Source organism: Ascidia mentula, chromosome 8 (genome assembly GCF_947561715.1).
Source record: "Ascidia mentula chromosome 8, kaAscMent1.1, whole genome shotgun sequence".
NCBI classification, from domain to species: domain Eukaryota; kingdom Metazoa; phylum Chordata; class Ascidiacea; order Phlebobranchia; family Ascidiidae; genus Ascidia; species Ascidia mentula.
In genome coordinates this window covers 12,052,347-12,072,546 of record NC_138573.1, presented here as the reverse complement: position 1 = coordinate 12,072,546, position 20,200 = coordinate 12,052,347, and the positions used below count along the sequence as shown (strand labels likewise).

Genomic DNA, 20,200 nt, shown 5'->3' with positions numbered 1-20,200 from the left:
TACTATTGCAGAAACTAGTACACGGCCAGTTAGGTTTCACAAAACGCAGCAACGTCTGTGATGAAGAGTTTCTATGTTAACAAACTGCAGAAAGTTGCGGATACACAAAATATATATGTGCCACTTCCTTGTGGACAAAAGCCAAACGAACAGAAAGTTTGAAACATAAGATCCAACTCCAGATTTTCAAATAGGCCCAAGAAGCAGGCCAAAATAGGAGCTTTTGTGATAATCACTACGTGTTGTCTTCGATCGACCAACTTCGGCGCGGAAGAACATTCTCTGCCTGCTCTTGGCGCCTCTGATTGGGCAGCGACAATTCCGCATCTCCAATGCCTTTTCCTGACGACAGTAGCAAAAACAAACAATTATTTAAATTGCATTATCGCCATGTACGTAGGCTTGCTCAAGATCAGTAACATATGTGCAAAAAAGAACGCGCAAACGCGAGCAAGCGTCGCTTTCATCGATATTACATTTGGACCACATCGGCGCAAGGCGCTTTACTTTTACCCACTGAGCATTACGTAATTGCGGCGGAAGACTCAGTCGAGTGTCGAGGTGCAGGCAGGTTGTAAGCATCGTGATCCTTGCTACAATAACATGTTTATGTGGATATTTTGTGCATTTAATTTATAGTTTTTGTTAGTATTGTAACTTGACAAGTACTTTCACAGGATAATACATACAAATTCATCAGATTTTACAGATTGAAAGAGTGTTTTGTGCACGTAGCCTGACCGCCATCTTGAATTTGCTTATCGTGAAGAAAGTGCTAAGGTTGGAACAAATGTTCAAATTAGATGTTGTTTTTGGTATTAACACTTACCAACACATCGTTCTCAGACAGAAAAGCCTGTACATTCGTCATTGCATGTTTTCACTGTGTATATAGTGCGACTTAGCTAAAAATTTTAACGCGGATGAATATTTAAGAAAAATATGAAATTATTTGCAATATTTGTAATATGGCATGGTTTATATTCGACCAGGGCGTTTTTATTTACAAATGCCTACTGATAATATATAAATTTCATTTATTCTCTAGGAAATACATTAACACTTACCTGACCTAAAACGTATTCTTCCGCAAAAAACTAACCGCCGTGTGGCGGGAATTGTAACTCATGCGAAATTCACCTAAAAACGAAAGGCGTGCGTGAATTTGTCAACCGTGTTCACAACATACACCATTTCTTACAAGTAAATTACTTGCAGGTGTCGCAATGGGTGCAAAATCAGATGATTCCAAGTCCCAAAAGAATGCTGTGAAAATAGGTTTGTTGTGAAAAATCAACCCCTTTTTCCAAATTTGCAAACTTCTTTCACACTCTTTACACCAAACAAGTTTGATTTCAATTTTGACAAATTATTTGCAATGGGTTTATTACCACCACAACACTCTTTCCAAAAACAAACAGGGTGCTTCCCTAACTGGGGTTGTGACCCTGCAGGGGGTAACTATCGAATTGTATTGTCACATAAAGTACAACATTTAATTGTACTAATATATTAGGTATGCCTTTCCTGAGGGTTTTTCAGTCGTTTTATTACCATTAACTGTATATTAAAATTCCTAAACTTACATATTATCGTTTAATATGAGAGGGCACAGAAAATTTTAACCTTAAAAAAAGGAGTAACAATCGAAAAGGTTACAAAATGGATTCATATTTAATGAAAATGCTACGGGCCTACTTTAAAATTGATTCCTTCAAAAACAAATATTTGTTACTATTTAAAAAAAATTGGTAACTTTTGTTTTGTATACCACTTGGTGCTGCATCATGTCGTTGCACATCTCAAGTGTAGTTAAATTATTTTTACATGTCCTTCGGCAGTAAACAAAGTTTGTATTTGTTTAATTTTTTTTATTATGCTTTTGTGTAACAAATTTTAGAGTCTTCTGGTAAAACTTGGTCCAAAGATGACACCAGTAACCTGCTGAATCGAATGCTTCAAGTGAGTAACCATAAAATTTATAAAAATATTTAATTGACACATTGTGGCACATGTGCTTATTGCAGAATTTATCAAAGTCTGACACACAAAAATACACAAGCATGCTGGAAAAAATGAATTGGGAAAAAGTTGCCTTTGGATCATTTTCTCCAATTGAATGCAAGGAAAAATGGGCATTGGTTTCAAAAGAGGTAAATTTCTTTTATTAGATTAGAAGGATGAAGAAATTGCTGAAGTAATTTTTGTGTTAGGTTCGAAAATACAGGACACTGACTGAACTACTCAATGACGCCAAAGAATATTTGAGGGATCCCTACAAAGGACAAATAAAAAAGCATCCAGATTACCCAAAACGACCATTGACACCATATTTTCGATTTTTTATGGAGAAGCGTGATGCTTTTGCTGCCAAACACAAAGATATGACAAATCTAGAAGTGACTGCAGAATTAAGCAAAAAATATCGAGCTTTGCCAGCAAAAAAGAAGGTTCACCCATACACATAATGTGTTTAAATTTGTTGTATATATATTTTTTGGTTGTTTTGTTTGCTTATACCAGTGGTTCTTAAACTTTTTTGTGTCAATCCTGACTTTTAGTTTAAATGAAATCCCATCCATACAACCTGACTTTTACACAGCCACACCACAAAAATAAAAACTTTTCAACCAATTTGAAATAACAATTACATTCAGGGTATGCCAACTATTGTGTTAACTTATTTACTGCGTAGTGTTGGCAATAGGCATCTGATGCACAGTGAATACAGAACATACTATTTTTCTTGCTAATACTTTTGTATCTTTCGGTGCCAACTGATTACTCACATATAACCCTTCCTACAGCTTAAAAACCACTGGCATGTTTTGTTTCTAAAAATAACTTTGATGCAGTTCAATATCCAGCAATAAATCATACAAATTTTTGTTTTGGTACAACTTAGGAACGTTATGTTACGGAATGGAAAACTGCAACAGCTCTTTTCCAAATAGCTATGAAAAAGTTTAAGGAAGAACATCCTGATTATTTCACATCTAGGCCAAGCAAACCAGCTGAACCAAGAACTCCTGGAATTATTTTTCGTGATGAATGTTTTGAGGAGTATGCCAAAAAACACTCAAAGGTGTGCAAGGACTTTACTCAAAGTGACTTCATTTTTTAAGAAAGATATCTTCTTTTGGCTACAGATGTCAAAGAAGGAAGTTTATGAAGCTTTGAAACAGAAATACAAAACGCTCACAGATGAAAAACGACAACAATACATTGAAAAGGCCCTGAAAGAGCAACAAGAACATAAGGTGAATAAGTTATCAAAGAAAATTAACAATATGTTTAGTTTTTTTTGAGACACTGGCAACATGTCTATAAATGTTGTAAATAATTCCTTTTTAGATTGCTCTAGACAAATTCTTGCTTTCAAATCCAGATGCACAAAAAAAAGAAAAGGTTATACTGAATAAATATGAGCGTAAACTAAATGACAAAAAATTGGGAAAGCCTGAAAAACCTCCTTCGTAAGTGTTGTTTTTTGTTCACTCATTGCAAATTTAAAATTTTTTTGCACATTATTTTTTTAGAAATGGCTACAATTTGTTTTGCACGGAGATGATGCCCCAATTGAAGTCAATGATGAGCCAACAAAGAATAGTTGAATGTGGTAAACTGTGGAACTTAAAATCCAATGAAGAAAAACAGGAGTACCAAGATCGTTACATAAAACTTAAGCTTGCATATGAGGCAAATATTGACAAATACAATCAGGTAATATTTTCACAATGTGTTGGGTCGGACAGATAATAAATAAAGCTTAAAATTTCAGAAACTGACACCAGAAGAAAGGGAAAAGGAACTTTTGGGAACAAAGGCCAAAAGACAAAGGTTAGCATTGTGTGTTTGTATTCAATTTACTAATGTGCACATAGATATGTGATTGTTGTTGTTTTAGACAAAATCCTAGCCGGAGTATCAAAAGTGTGATTAAGGAGGAGCTTACTTCGGGGGACAGTGATAGTGAGGATGTTCCACTTCAAGATTCATCAGATGAAGTGGAAAGTGAAGATGAGGAAGGTGGTATTTACCTTGATCAGTTTTTATTGTGTGCCTAGAAAAGGTGGTAACTGGGTAATGTTAAGCTGTTGCTTCTTTTCTGTTTGGCAGATGAAAATGAAGAAGAAAGTGAAGAGGAGGAAGGAAAAAAGGCAACAAATGATAATAAAAATAATTCTGTAATTTTTTTTTTAATTTTTTTTACTATAAATGATTTATACCAATCAGCCATATGGTATCCCAAAAAGGATTTCCCCCAAAAATTACTTTTAATTGGAGAGACAAACAGAGACTTTGAGCTTCTTAATTAATGTGGATTTCTCCTTGATGTTTTACTCAGTAAAAATGCAATAATGTGAAAATACATGATATAACCCAAAACATCCATAATCCCAGCATTGAAATAGCATCCAACAAAATCAAGTCAGGTATTTGTCATTTTTTTCAGCCTGCTTCAGCCAATGCACCAGCGAGGCCTACAACACCAATATCAGCCCTATTCCTGTATCAAAAAGCCAATCGCAAAAAGGCATGTTTTCTTGAATTTTAGGATGGTAAAAATGTACCAAACATTCTGCCAATGTTTTTCTTGAAACAGGTTGAATCACAATATCCAACCATGTCACCCGATGAGATAACACGTTTGCTGGCCAGGCGCTACCATGAATTGCCAGAGCATAAGCGACATAAATATCTTCAAAAAGAAAAGGAACAGCGGGCTATCTATAATGAAAAAATGCAAGCATATTTGTAAGTTATTGTTTTTTCCACATAAAGATGTTTTTTTGGCGACGAATTGATACAAAAAATCATGGGCGTATCCAGGAATTTTTAAAGGGGGGGGTCCAAATTTTTTAGGGAATTCCCCGATTTTCAGGTATAAACTAAGGTTAATTGTGGACGAGAATCGCAAAATACGAACGCCGGTGTTCGCGCCAATCGTCACATAAACGGTGGCTTTCTGGCTTGCGCAATTGTGTAACGCTATGAAAAGTTTAACAACTAAACTAATTGACTTTCACGCAAGTAAACCGCTTGTTATTACAACGTGGCCACTGAAAAACGACGTTTCGTCCGTGAACTGACGAAAAATGCAACATGTTTGGTAACAATACCAAGTGTTCGGTAACAATGCTCCCTGTTTGGAAACAATGGCGAATGCAAGCACGATGCGGTTTTTAGGTCAACGTCAAAGAAAATTTCTGGTTTTCACGCGGATTTTGACAAAAAAATACAGTGGCGTTTGTTTAGTTATCAAAAAAGACCAAAATATTTCACAAAAGGGGGGGGTCCGGACCCCTCGGACCCCCCCCTGGATACGCCCATGCAAAAAATATATTGTTAACATATTTTCATGTATATTTGTATCGTAAATTGTATTGTAGCTTAATGCACATATTTCCGCAAAAAAGGGAAGGTTTTATTAATAGTATTCACTTAGCCCTTTAAACTGTAGCCGTTTGTTGGAATTGAACCTGTACATATTTTAGTCTGTTGTAAATAGGATTTATTCAACTCTTAGCTGATAAAAACAGCTGTACATAAAATCTATTTTTGCCTGAATATCAGGAAAAAGGAAAACTCCAAAAATGGTGTTGAGACTGCACCAGTTCAGCTGCAAGCTGTGACCGGGGAACAGTTGTACCATGAAAAACACTATGCTGCCTATTGCAAGAAATTTAAGGTAGTTGTTGCCAAATTGAGACATATATTGCTTGATTGTTTGGCACCACTATACCACTTTCTTTGCAGAATGATAAAAAACAAGTTGAGGCTGCTTTAAGAGTAGCTTGGAGCAAGTTAAGTAAAGCACGAAAAGAACCATTTATTAAAAGTGCCCATGAAATCAACGAAAAGAATATTGCAGCTTATAACGAGGCAATACAGAACCAAAATGCAGCAAAATCTGAAAACCTGAAGGTAATTGGTAATGTTGATTAAAAATAATTTCCATGTTTTTTGTAAATAAAAAAATCTCCACAGAGAAAAGTCCCCGAATCTACTCATGATTCAACAATTGCACCGAAAAAGATAAAGCTTGAAGGTGTGCCGAAAAAACCTCCAGCAGATGGCTTTCAGTTATTCAGTTCAACCATGGTCAATAAACTTTCTCATCTTTCTGAAAATGAGAAACACAAGGTATTTGTTTTAGTAAATAAACAGTTATTTTATCATTTTCATTGTTTGTAAATGTTTCTTGTTAAAATTGTCAAAATTAATGTAGAAAGCAATTTGTTTATGGGACACACTGCCATGTGATATATTAGCAAAACAAAATCTTTGTAGGAAATTAGTCGCTTGTGGAAAAATCTTGATGACAGCAAGAAAACTTCTCACAATAATCAAGCAAAACGCCTCAACACCAAGTATCAAAAGGACATAGAAGTTTGGTTAAAGGTAGTGAATAAATAGCGATGCAACCATTTGGTCGAAGAGCGTGAGGCAACTTTTTGACATCAACTATTGTCATGTTTGGCAGAGTCAGTCCAAAGAAACAGCAGAAATGTTTCTTGCGCAACAAGCTAAAAAACGATCAAAGAAAGATGCTGCAAACACCACAACATCCAAAAAGATAAAGACAGAAACATCTTCCGCATTCATGGTACTGTACTCTATATACTTAACACAAGCAAACTTTTACTTAGGTTTTGTTCCTTTATATCAGATGCAATCTAAGGAGGAATCAGAGGAATCCAGCAATGAGGAGTCAGACGATAGTGATTCTTCAAGCTCAGATGAGGTTTGAAAACAATTTGAACAAAATCTGTGTTAAAAACTGTACAGTTTTTCTTTATCAAGGTGTTGTTTCGAAATATAATTCGATGTAACAGTGCAGTTGATATAATCACACAAAAATTACTTTGCGTAAAAGAACGTTACTTTAGAGTGACGGTGAAGAAGACAGCAGTTCAGATTCGTCCGACTCAGATTCAGAAGAATGCAGCAGCGATTCCAGCGATGATGATGACTCATCAAGTTCACAATCCGAGTAGTTTTGCTGACAACTTATTTATGCGGCAAACTTTGCGGTGCTTCAAGGTGTCAGTTTTAAGTTAACTCCACCGGCCTGACGACCGTTGATTTTAGCGTGTGCGCAACCACGGGCCTACCAAGCGACATTTTTTTTCTTCATTTTTACCTTTTATGTAAACGACAACGTGGTCTTTTCGTCTATCGTGTGCACGTTTTTTGTCACTGCCATTCGCATCGCATCAAATAAAAATGCACTGTCATGTTTTAATATGTTATTGTGAATGTGGAGTTGTAGATACAAGGAAAAAGAGCCAGTCACCCAGGAAATCATACTGTAACCACCAACAACTACGTAGAGTACATAACACTAAACGGAATCTCAATAATCGAATCGAGTTTATGCCACGCCTGAAACTCTTGGAAATAGCAGTCCTTTCTGTTTATAAATCTGCTACTTTCTTGTACATTATAATACGTTAAATACTGTTTGCTGTAGCACTTGCTTTCTAAATGTGTCTGTCTGTCACACACTGACTGCTAAGAAGTAAGTTTGTGAAGTCTCCCAATAAGCAAAAACACAAACTTGTATTCGAACATGTTAGTAAGACGGCAAAACATCTGGGAAACATTTCATACAAAACCCAGGAAAGGAAAAGGGATTATATAAAAAATAAAATATCGATATTACCTAACGATGCTGTTGTTAATCGCTTATTGTTGGACGACAGTTCATGGTTACGTGTCAGGGAGTTCACCGCTTCTTGTTAAGCCTCCAATACAATTGCACTTTTCCTTAAAAAGCTAAAACGCGGTTTTTATGAATTATTTCGATGTTAAAAAAGCTCGCAGCAAAGCTTAGCCTCGCGAATAACAGGGGATTTGAAACTTTTGAACATGGAAATGGCGAATGGCACATCAAATACAGCGGTGTTTTCGTCCGTTGCTGAGTGTTGAACTTAGTGTTGGCGCCTGCTATACGATCCGTCCTGGGTTATAAATGTCGCGTACATTCAGAAAAATACATCCGGAGGTGTGGAAAGCGCAATAAACATCGTCACCTTGAATAACAGGGTTGGGCATGTTGCAAAGCGCCGAAACTTCGCTTAAATCTAACACGTGTAATGGTGAAGCAACGCACGTCTTACCCATAGCCAACATCGTTAAGAGTAGTGATGGGCCACGGGGGCCTATACAAAATATACATAAAACGGCGAGAAGAGAGGCACATTGGACAACAGGAACCGTCCTGTTCTTATTCCAGCCAAGTTGCGAGGTCGCAACATCCTGGCGGACATCTTTTGAAGAAGATAGGCGAAGCAAAGAAACAATGACGTGTGATCAGCGCAGTGGGTGAAAAGAAAACAAGCGCCAGTGTGATATCAAATGGGTAGGCGGCAAAAACAGCGACTGTCGTCTTTTTAACAGTTTCCAATGCGCAGCCAAAACACAAAGACACGGATTTAATCTTGTCCATGATATCGTCGATGGCCGCATAGAAATCCGCACGCTGAGGTAGAAGGGCGGTAAAAAGTTGGACCTACCATGGACTGACAAAAACACTGCTCTTGGAAACTGTGCATTTGGATTTGTGCTGAGGTAAACGAGAGCTCAGTCGATAGGGCAGATCATGCTGCCGTATGTTGAATGGGTGACGTTAAGCGCATTACTTGTAAAAACGCCCCAGCTTACTATTTAAGGGATACAGCAAATACATTTTGTTTGTGAGGCCGTTTTCCTATTTCTACTTTTTACAAGTCAAGCGAGCGAAATGGCTTGATTTAAAGCAGCACGAGGAAAAATATTTCTTAGTTTACTAAAAAATACTTTTAGCTGAAACCGTATTAGAAGGAAAGTAAATGCAACATAATTAAAAAGCAAACTGTGTAGTTGTCCGCTGTTATTACTGGGATTAGTACCTGTTTGTGGATTGTTTTTTTGGCTTAATCTCACCATCAATTTCAGGGGAATGGTTGCAATGAATAAAAGGAATACGCTGGTACATGATACAGAAAGACGCAGAACCACTAAAGAACTTTCAGCAATGCGCCATTGCAGTCTGCGCCGGCGTAAACCGTGGATAACCTACATCATCGCGTATTAAACACACCACGCGCGCATATTTAGTAAGTCATTTTGAGGCCAGACAATTCACTGCGGTGGCGTAGATTTCCACAAAGCAGGATGTGCGAGCATTTTGTCCATTTTCCTGAAAGGTTGACCGCCTGCAAGCAGTAACCGAGTTTTTTGTTGGTGCGTTGAGTGAAGTAGAACGTGGGAAGAAGCGTTGAAACATCGATCTGATCAAAGCCACCTTCACTTCCCCTATCATGACACGGTCGAGTTTGGCTGCACCTCGGCCACTAGGGGGCGGATATCCTGCTTGTATTGTTTCTGCAAACGTGTCACAACAAAAAATACGTGTCAGGATATGAACATATAAAGGTCATGTCTCGCAAGGCGACCGCAGGCTAGAAGGAACGTGCCGTTGTGGTTTGTCGTTTTGCCAACGCAACATGATGGCTCTTCTAACCCTTATTCAAGCGAATGTACTGCAGGTAAACCTGGTTAAAATGCCAATCATCACCGCCATATCTGGCCGTATGTCTGAGCGTCCTGACAACTATGGAATTTTGTGACCTTTCTGAATGCAACCAGAGGGACAAATAAAATGATATTTTAGATAATATAATTACATTTGAGTGCAAAATATTGAACGTAAAGAGATAAAACTAAATTTCCTGAATATTCAAAAGCCCTAAAAGGATAATATTATTAGTTATGCTTAAATGTTTTTTTATAGTTGAAAAGTACAGTAATTAGGCAATCAGGAGGATATTGGTTTCTGGGCAGCATTCGATAACAAAAATAAATACTTACATGAACTTCAGCAAAAGCATGCGTGCAAAGAGCATTTAGTGTGCGCAGTTTGGGTAAAAATGACATTATGTTGGCAAAGCGGTTCCTAGCTTTGTACAGGTTTTCAGTATAAGCTTGCAAAGCCAGAGCGAGAACTTCTTGTTGGCAGTCAATCATGTGTGTGTTTTTTACATCTGCCCGATCTGCAAGTTGAAAATACATTTATTAAGTTACATGATTTTCCACTTCATATTTCTAAAGAGCATGAGTGTTTGTTTTTCAATAGTTTAGACAAGTGTGTCACTCCTGCCATTATAAGAGGGTTAAATCATAAATACAATTACAGTTTAAAGTGGCTTAGTCATATACTACAGCACATATTATGCATGAATTGAATTGATCATATGTGACAGCGCTATAGAGATTTTCACTAGGTCTCATCACACACTTCCAAAATATAAAAATAACTTTTGAAAGCTAAGCTGTATTACTTTACAGCAGTGCATGTTTCCATAATATTTAAACCATTTGGCTTTTCACATACCAGCAGAAAAAAGAGCAATGGAGGAAAGCGCAGCCATTTCCATATCATTCAGACTCAATAAACTTAAATCCTCATGGAACTTGAGGTAAGCATCTGTGTAGTCTTCAGACATTCCACCTACAATAGAACAACAGTGTTGCCGAACGTAACAGAAAAAACAACTTGGGCTTGACACAATTCATCTTTCAGTGTTATGGTGTTTGAACTATAAAAATAAACTGTGTCATCTATTGTTGCTTTTGCTATCCACCCCATCCATATATAGAATCATTGTGTACTTTGAATAATCGGAAAAAACACTTGAATCCATAATAACCAATTCAGCCATTGCTAATCATAGGCAATTTATACAAATATAAAAAGAACAATTGGCACTTGAATGTAGGACTTTTGCTGCACTAGTGTAATGTTTGTGGTTCATAATTCAAAAAAAATTATATTTTGTCTATTGTAAGCATAAACTAACGGTAACAGCAAAGTGTTTCCACAAAATTGGATTCAAACCATATAACCCAGTTTGCTGATCAAGGCAGATCATAAATGAAATTAACCAACCCAGACCGGATGGTTGTGGCTGAATAGGTTTCGACTACATCCAGTTACAATTAACTGTATAATCTGTGGCTGTGTGGAATTAAACAAACGCCAGTATGTTCTGAAGCTTGTTAGAAAATACATTTGAAGTGTCCCCTCCAAACCTACCCTGCAAAAATGATTCTCTGGTGTAAATAATATCTGGTCCAAGGGTCAGAGCTTTCCTTCTCACATCATATGTGTAGTTTGCTTTGATGAACAGGATTTCAGTGCAGCCAGCTTTTAACAAAGCAATTTGATCTTTCAAATCAAGATCCCTGCAAAATCAATATTCTGTTTAATAGCCTTTTTCTAAATCTTTAGTTTGGAAAGTAAAATGTTTTGCATATTTAATGTGAAAATCTATTGACCTAACAACTTTAAAATTAGGAAACGTGGGTTTTAACACTACACCAATTTAATCAAATGCCTTGGAACAATGTGCGCTGAGTGGTAATGAATAAAAAGTACAACAAAGAAACTGCAATGTGTAAAAATTTATAAAAAAAACACAATTGTTGTAAGTGTGCTTCATGAGAGCAGTAAAAATACACCTTGAAAAAAAGTTTTTGTGATTGTAAATCTCACTTACATGAAGGTTGGGATCTTTTTACAGAACTTGATAACTTCCTTGATGCTGTACTCCATGATATCAGTAAAATGCAGAACATGAGCTTCACTAATCATGTTACTAGGGGTCCTGTCAGTCATTTCCTTCGAAATGCGCTTGATTCTGAGAAGGTAGTCACAGGCGTTAAGTCTGGCACAACACCAACACACACACACACACATGCTGTGAAACAACAACATACAGGTCAAGGAAAGTTGAGCTGTTGCTTGACCCAACTGAGTTTGGTGAATCCGGAACTTGCTTGGCATTGTCTTGCTGAATCTCTTGTGCACCCTTTAAAAAATAATTAGGTTTTAATTGCACAGTCACAATCAGAAAACAAATACTGACAAAACCAGGTTGAACGCTGCTCACTTCTGATGCGTAACTACTATGCATTTTTACATTAAGCAACAAATCTTAAAATACTCTTTCGATAATTGCAATATATCAAGGCAATACTTGATTGCTTTTAGCAAGCAAAGCAGGATGATTAATGCACTTTGTTTTTAATACAGTGATATTTGAGCACCCCAGCATGTTTCCCTCCACAGCTCATTAATAATGGATTACATTATTCACTACTTCAAGGCGGTCCCAGTCCACATTTTCCAACACACTTAAATAGAACATTATATTATTCATACCCTGAGAGATTTCTGGTCAGGTGGGGAGTTACTAAGTAAAAATGCGTTGCAAATTGTTTCAAGAAGTTGGCGTTGTTCTTCGGTGAAAGGTGTCGGCGCCCATAACTGTGCTGTCCGCTTAATACGATTCGTCAACACCAAAGTCTTTTTAAGCTGGATTTGGTCTTGGGACATAATGCCTAAAACAAAGCCAGTTTAACTACCGAAGGAATATAAATGCAATAAAATTAGTAGTTAGTTTACATACATTCCCTTTTCATTCCTATTTCAATACATTTTCGTAGGCGACAGGCTTGACATTGTCTCCTGTTGTTCTTGTTGATGTTGCACTGATTGTTGTATGAGCAGGTGAAGCTCTTTGAATTTTTTATGCTTCGCCTATACAAAAGATGTTATGCACGTGTGAGCTAAAAACAGGCAATCTACAGCCTTAAAACTATTCAAAATCTAGATTCTTGTGTTTGTAAACCGGGTACCTGAAAAATCCCTTGCAACCTTCACAAGTAAGTGCATTGAAGTGATAGCCTGTTGCCTTGTCATTGCAAACACCACAGACTTTCCAAGAATCATCGTCATCGTCATCATCCATAAACTGCATTTGCCGGGCAGGAGTTGGGTTGCTGGTGTATGAGCCGCTGCACACAGGGACACTGTTTTATACAAACTCACAATGGATTATTGCTAATGTAGTAAATAGTAAAGGCCTTATATGGTGCATGTTAAAATTTGAAACATTGCTACAATTATTGATTTTTCATGTGGCAAACATATTCCTGCATTGAACATACCTGCCCTCACTTCCAGATGTTGACTTAGTTAATGTGTTATGATGCGGCATTTTGTCTGATAATTCAGATGTTCTACCTGTAACATTCAAAGAGTATACATGTTATAGTTTATTGTATCAACGACCCTGCTACAAACAGTGGTGTTCATTGTTTTAGTACCGTTGCTGCATTTTAAATGTCACATCATTTGCAGCACCTGATGAAGCGAGATCAAGCTCATGTAAATAAAGTTGTTTACCAGTCAGTCTCTCATTAAAACAGTGCACCAGCAAGTACTAAAGGTATAGACCAGAGACTGACATGGCGCATTAAAGAAACTGAGTGGTATTCATACCATCATATGAAATGATTTGATTGGTAGACAAGTTCAACCTCTCATCAGAACTTGACAATTTATGGTTATACGATGGTGAGTTCAGTGCATTTCTATGAAACAAGTAAAATAAAACTTCAGTAACACGATTATTAAATTATTCATTAGACATATTTTTTTGTGATTTCATAATTTAGATACTTCTGAACTGCTACAAAATTGTAGTCAACATCAAGTTACTTATGATAATCAATACCCAATTTATTCTTGTTTGTAAGTATGCTCTATTGCATATAGCCATCCAGCTTACCTTCTGCCACTGGATGATGCTGGTATTGATTTTAGTACGGAGTTCTGTGGAGGTGAGTTGTCCAGGAATTCTGAGCCATGTCCTGCGAAAGTTTACCAAAAGTATTTATAAGTGTTGTGATTAGATAAACCGTATTATCAGTGTTAAATATGCTTATGTGCACACTCAACTTGGTCAGAGATTTAGATCAAACAGAAATATGTAAATTAAAATTCTAAACATCTAACTACACCAGATGTCTGGTAAGAGTTCCCCACGATAATAACCTTGTATTGTTGATGGACGCTGAAGATGAAATGGTGAAATACCTCCATAAATATCTGGTTTCACAGTTGGCCGATCTGCACAAACGGAGATATTGCATGTAGTGTCTTAACCACAAGCATTAGAAATTTAAACAGATCTGACGCAGTTAACTTCCTAATCACTGTTGGAAAATGCAACGGAAAAGCAATATATGAAGTAATAAATAGGAATTTTACCTTCAAATGGCCCAAGCTGGTTGTTTGCAATGTGGTCAGCTTCCAATCGTTCGTTGGAATTACTGAGATTGTGTTTATAGGTGGAAGAACTCAGGAGGCTGCTGCCGGGAACGAAGCGGTATGCCATGTTGCAGGAAAGTGTGCTGTTAGATAACTTGTTGTCAGTTGCAATTGGTTGGTGCTGATTCGGTTGGAACAAGCAATTATTGTAGTGCGATTCCACGTTCAGCGCCGAACGAACAGTCATCATCATTGTCCAGATTACAATGGATTATTGACGCCGATCAGTAAACGCTGCCTAAAGCCAGACATTTATTACATTGACCTAGCGCACATTTACATAACCGAGGCACTGCGATATACAAAATAAAGATTCAATACACAGCATTGACAAGATGATCAATTTTCCGAACGGCTGAACATCGAGCCAAAGAAATACAGACTGCAAAGATGACACCCCATTGACTGACGATAGAATGGTAAATTACATGCACATCATTGCCATCAATAAGATCACATTTTCAACACGCACAAAAATGCCCCCGGGCGTGCAGAACTCGGTTTCTGACCTATAAAATTAGGTCATGCGTTTTATAGGTGAGCCTAAATCTGCACCAAATTTTTTTGATTGGGACTTTTCGCACTGTCTGCTGCCTGACTTTTAAATCAATAACAATTATTTTGCCTCCTTGGTTGAAGCAACAATCCTGTGCCCAAAATAAACTAGCTGATGAACAACTTTAGTGTCAAAATCAACATAGTTCCACATGACAACATGGGTGGAGAGTCCACACATCGACATGTTTTTATGATACGCAGACCTCGGCGACCGTGAAACGCAAAAAGTGCCGGCGGCGTTTTATTGACGCTTTCGTAAGCTGAGTGTTTGGAACGCTTGCACGCAAGAAATGCACATATCGAGTCGGCGTGACCCGTAGCAGACGAAAAAGACGTGACACGGCAGTGCCGAAATATTTTCACAAATTCACAATGGGGCCCGCGCCGTGCCCTACTATGTTTACTGGCGCGTGAAAAGCAGGACACAATGTTGACGCTTATTATCTACGTCAATGCGAAAACGTACTAAGTGCGACATATTCAAATGTTGTCTATTTGTTCTCACTGTCCACCATGTCAGCAAGGCCATAATTTCTCACTAAAACGATCATTACCTCGCACGATTAGCAACTATTTCTTAACGACCTTGATACCCAAAGTCTAGCGGAATAAAGAGTACACTAACGCTGCATGGGGTTGCACAACTAACCAAGCGTCACACGACGGCTGCCCATAATAAGATTACATGCATCCCAATTCCACCTTCTTCCATCGCTATTGCGTTGCGAGACTACAGTAAAACAATGTTAAACAGTCCGCAAAAAGTTGAATTTTGTAACTACACACAAAAATGTCTGTACAGTACTGCCATGCCTTTGTCGCCGCGGATCGGACAAATGCGGCATAATTATCAAACTCTTGTCACATCCGGCATTTTGTTCCAATGATGCGATATTTGGATGGCTCTGTCCTAACCACGTGCATATCTATCACTGTCAAAACAGCAGTAATTAACTGGCATTTTGTTTCACGCTTTTTCGTGACATTGTCAGAAGCGCGTCGCGTCTCGCATGCACTGACACACTGACTGAATGGCACGGGTCTGACCCACGACGCGAACTCACAAATGGCAGAGCTGTGCGCGCTCTTCCGGTTGACGCACCGAGGTGGTTTCGCCACACCAGGTGACATCAGCACTCGAGAACACAAGGACGGTGGCAACGTGATGTGACGCGTTAGCGACACTTTGGTCGCAACCCAAACAATAGTGGTGGCTTCATACTACGCAAGCAAGGATTTTTCCCCGGCGCAGAAGGGAAACTTCCCAATAAACACAAGAACACTCGGCGACCGAAACGGTGAGATGATCATTTGCAGGACGTGTCTTCAGATTTTATTGACATGCCGCATTTTTTTACTGCGGACGCCAGCCTTCCTGAAAACCAAACAATGAGACATGATTGAACCAAACTTCTTAGCAGAGGCGCTGCAAGCTGGAAGCAGACAAACGCTTGCAAACTTCGGTGCGGAAATCCTTGCAAACTTATTTACCTTCACTCAGCTCGGAAATCTTAGTTCAAAGGAGTTTGCGAGACACTTGGAATAGAAGGATTTTCATCCGGGAGTTGGTGTCCGTACTTACCCCACTGGGTTACCTCAGTTTACGCAGACAATTCTATTCATGAACCAAGAACAAAATTCGTGACCTGACCCCGGCGCCAAGGGGGCAGCAAGGGTCGAAGGCGTAACAAACTGAGCGCCATTCGGTGAGAATGCAGGGACAAAATTAGCTCTCCGAATCTGGACTGTTAACCACAGTAATTTTTTACCGAATTTGGAATGTTTTCAGCGTGCGGGACAATAGTGACATACTCATCGAAAACTTGCTTTTGAAATTTTGAGAACAATGGTATGTTCGTCATTGTTTACTGAACAAAATCGTGAGGCCGCATACGTCATCAAGCGTTGACACAACGCCAACACGACTACCGTTACCTTTTATTCACTGCGTTTAGCGTCAGATTGATTAATGTGCAATTATGGGGCAATAATTGCGTCACTTGCTTTGACGGGATCCCCTAATTTAAAAACAATGTCCTTCTGTGCTATATTTTACCAACACCATTATATATATAGACCCCAACAAAAGCACATTATAATCACAATATAAGGGCAACAAAGAAAAAGAAGAAAAAATGAAAACCTTTAGCTCTGAACCAATTTTCTAAAGTTTGCTTTCAATACAAATTCCAATGTTGTATTGGAATATGTTAGGAGTCATAACGACTGAAATACATGCTCTGAATAGTTATAATGCCCAGATACAAGGTTACGGCAATGATGTATATACAATTTTCAATTCAGCACACCTCAAATATATGCTCAAAAAGTAATATTTAAAGAAAATGGGGCTGGTAGATTCCTCAACTAAGTGAGTTAATACCTTTTCTATTGGATAAATAATCCTCAGCTTAACAATGCAAATTTTCAATTTATATTCACCACAGAAAGCAAGATAATATAAAACATTGACAATGGAAGCATTAAGTATAAACAAAAAATAAGTCACAATATAATTGCTACTACCACATCACTTGATGGTTTTAACTTCTTCACCAACTGTTATGGAAATAAACAAAATCAACACACAGCATAAATGTTAGTAAAATTCTAGAATATTGACAAAAGCAACAAATATTTCAAATATTTAAGACAACCAATTAACTAGCGTAAAGTGGTTCAATTCCAAAAAAAACCTAATGGAAAAGCTCATAACTTGGGTGCAAAAAACTTGGAATTAACTAGTTTAAAAAGGAAAGCTCCTAACTTCCATCCCCAAACAACCAGGTTTTGAAACAAGAATCTTATCCACAGCACAAAATTTAGTGTTATATTTTACTTACATTGTTACTTAGAACTGTTACTCATAAAATAATTCAATTTCTTTAATTTGCCGTGTCAGTCTCTGGTCTATGCCTATAATGCTTGCTGGTGCAATGTTTTTGTTAGATACCTTGACTGGTAAATAACTTTATTATAGCACGAGCTTTCGCGAGCTTTATCTCGCTTCTTCAGGTGCAGTAAAACTTTCATAAAATAAAAGTTTTACAAAACAGCAAATGTGGGCAGGAATTGGCAGCAGAAAACAAGTTACACCAATAAACCATAAAATCAGTTTTAAGAATAGTTAGTAAACACTAATAACATACGGATAATGGATTCATGTGTACTTCTACCAAGCTATGTTCATGAGACTGCACTCTTTGAATGTTTGCTAACTGCAGAACAAGGTTTCTGGTTTGATTCTTTGTGACACTTTAAAGTAAATTTAAGGTTACATGTTTTTGTCATCAAAATAAATAAAGCAAATTAAAGAAACTCTCAAATGTAAGGTTACAATCCAGCGTGAATACAACCAAAACAGTATAATTTATACATGTTTTATCCTTTTTTGCACAATTAGGATATGCTGCAGAAACAAACTAATCGAGTTACGTCATTTTTCATACCTGATGAAGCAAAAATTAAAGGCCCTCTAACATGAGCTTTGACTAAGTAATTTTCGCTTCATCAGGTGTGACAAATGACATAACACACTAAAGTGTAGGTCAAAGTGCTATAAATAAGAATGAAAAAGGACATGCAGAACTGATATGATGTCAAATAGTTTGTTCCTGCAGCATATTCTCATTTTCACAAATAACACTTTTACTATGGAACACAATTCACGGGTATATGAATCTTCAAAACAAATAGTAAAGCCGACGTAACTGCACTAGGAAATTCATATTTCAGACGTTTCGATTATAACTACAATCATTATCTATGTGAAATGCTTTGGGTGTTAGGGTGTGTCACAGGCTCACAGCAATCATTGTCTAAAAAATCCCATGTTAACTTTCTTAATATTTCTGCTGAACTAGTTTACTCTTTTTTATCAAGTAAATTCAAAAAGATTGATTTGAACGCAAAACATAGACAGTTCGTTTATCATGAAACTATAGAACTTAATAGAAGTATTGCAAAACTTACATTAGCTATAGGCTAGCAATATCATAGTAGCCAGATTGGAAAAAATGTCGTGCGCAGAGGATTTATCCAATATTAATTATCTAATGCATTAACATACGAAAAACGTTGCGATCGTCCGCGCAATTACCGATCGCCGAAACAAAATCCACCGCGCAAAAAACAAAGTTTCCAATCTGGCATAGATAGTAGCCTACATGATATAGTAGGTTAAAAATAAAACTAGTCGGTCCTAAGAACAAACTCTTAGTATATCCCAAAAAATTACTCGAACACCAACATATTTCCACAAACCTAGGTTTAACAAACCTAAAAATAGCGGTTCGTGACATACTTTCGCTACAACAACAAGCTCAACAACACAACTTCACAAAACCGCGACCATCAACAACTGAAAACCCAGATCTCAGCAAGTAGGTAAAAGAACAATTGTTTTAATCCGCAACAGTATAGATTGATTATGCACTAATGTATTCAAAGGTTATGCTATTAAAACAAAAGGTACGGAAAGTAATATTTTTAAATAAGTAACTGATAAATAAATGTGCAACGCACCACTAACAAAATTATCAGTCTAACAATGTTAGTTACACTGCTTTGGACATTGTTTGCTGTGGTCAGTCAGACTTTGCCTTGCGCTAATCTTGCGGAACGGTCAGCTGACCAATAAGATGTCTCAAAAAGCTGTGAACTGGTCGGTCAACCGGGTTCATTCGCGGACCTTTAGAAATGCGCATCTCGCTTTCAGTCACTGCGGGCTGATTGTCCAAGCAAATAATGTGTGCTGCCAGACAGATGTAAACTACATATCCCCTGCAAACCAGTGGCTTCTGATTTGAGTCTTTGAGATTTGTACTGTAGAACGCACCCACACTTTATTCGTTCATAAAACTAAATGATTGACAGTAGGCTATGTTCAACAAGAAAATATTGTATCCATTACAAATATAACTTTTTTACACAAATGCATAACACTCTATCTTTTGATGCCTCAAAGTTTAATAATGTAATAAATATTTATTTTGCATGACCAAGGTAAGAAAATGACCAAGGTAAGAAATTTGCCAAAATGCAAGCTAACAAATTCATAAGGGCTAACAGTATGAAAAACATTTATCCTCGGTGCTGTAAGGTAAAATTAACATTATTCTGTAAGTTTGATCAGATCTTTGATTGTCTTTTATAGAGAGCGCTTGCGTTGTAAAGTGATTTTTACGTCGCACCCAGACCACAATCTTACATCCTAGCTGTAATTGGCGAACATTTTTTCACAGAATAATTCTGAATGCTGTTAGCTAAAATGTTCTTTCTTGTTTATGTTTGAGAAAAAAACCAGCAATAATTGCAAATGTTTTGAAGCCACTACTTCTTGTTACTGTTTATTTTTATATCTATAGCCTATCAATTACACAAATATATTTTTATTTCACGTAGTAACGTTTGCAAGAGAACTTGTCAAAAACATTATTTCACCCATAACATATATAAGTTAGCGCAACGTCCTGGAAG

At 37.3% G+C, this 20,200-nt stretch overlaps 2 protein-coding genes across 2 annotated transcripts; one reads left to right on the top strand and one right to left on the bottom strand.

The window, feature by feature from the left end:
- The first annotated feature begins 38 nt into the window (after positions 1–38).
- LOC145910441 (nucleolar transcription factor 1-like) lies at positions 39–7,241 on the top strand. Its single transcript, XM_082997566.1, has 21 exons — positions 39–780; positions 1,219–1,278; positions 1,901–1,962; positions 2,028–2,153; positions 2,214–2,450; positions 2,906–3,085; positions 3,150–3,260; positions 3,355–3,476; positions 3,540–3,723; positions 3,782–3,840; positions 3,908–4,029; positions 4,120–4,187; positions 4,457–4,537; positions 4,607–4,758; positions 5,578–5,692; positions 5,761–5,928; positions 5,992–6,147; positions 6,295–6,405; positions 6,488–6,610; positions 6,674–6,748; positions 6,894–7,241. The coding sequence occupies exons 2-21, from the start codon at positions 1,227–1,229 to the stop codon at positions 6,999–7,001; spliced, it is 2,412 nt and encodes an 803-aa protein (XP_082853692.1). The 5' UTR covers positions 39–780; positions 1,219–1,226; the 3' UTR covers positions 7,002–7,241.
- A 328-nt stretch (positions 7,242–7,569) lies between these two features.
- Positions 7,570–14,452, bottom strand: LOC145910492 (nuclear receptor subfamily 1 group I member 3-like). The gene is made up of 14 exons (XM_082997632.1): positions 14,105–14,452; positions 13,889–13,963; positions 13,623–13,704; positions 13,334–13,425; positions 13,000–13,075; positions 12,688–12,846; positions 12,459–12,589; positions 12,212–12,390; positions 11,767–11,858; positions 11,547–11,687; positions 11,084–11,232; positions 10,382–10,498; positions 9,859–10,040; positions 7,570–9,372 (listed from the first exon to the last, which is right to left on the bottom strand). Exons 1-14 carry the CDS (start codon positions 14,355–14,357, stop codon positions 9,307–9,309), a joined length of 1,794 nt encoding a protein of 597 aa, XP_082853758.1. The 5' UTR covers positions 14,358–14,452; the 3' UTR covers positions 7,570–9,306.
- Between the last annotated feature and the right edge of the window lie 5,748 nt (positions 14,453–20,200).

Excerpts from the sequence above, each read along its gene's own strand:
- LOC145910492 (XM_082997632.1), bottom strand. The coding sequence starts at position 14,357 with ATGATGATGACTGTTCGTTCGGCGCTGAACGTGGAATCGCACTACAAT. Across the intron at positions 13,964-14,104 it reads CCAGCTTGGGCCATTTGAAG|ATCGGCCAACTGTGAAACCA; the intron begins GTAAAATTCCTA and ends CCGTTTGTGCAG. Across the intron at positions 10,041-10,381 it reads CATTGCTCTTTTTTCTGCTG|ATCGGGCAGATGTAAAAAAC; the intron begins GTATGTGAAAAG and ends TTCAACTTGCAG.
- LOC145910441 (XM_082997566.1), top strand. The coding sequence starts at position 1,227 with ATGGGTGCAAAATCAGATGATTCCAAGTCCCAAAAGAATGCTGTGAAA. Across the intron at positions 2,154-2,213 it reads GGGCATTGGTTTCAAAAGAG|GTTCGAAAATACAGGACACT; the intron begins GTAAATTTCTTT and ends TTTTTGTGTTAG. Across the intron at positions 5,693-5,760 it reads CCTATTGCAAGAAATTTAAG|AATGATAAAAAACAAGTTGA; the intron begins GTAGTTGTTGCC and ends CTTTCTTTGCAG.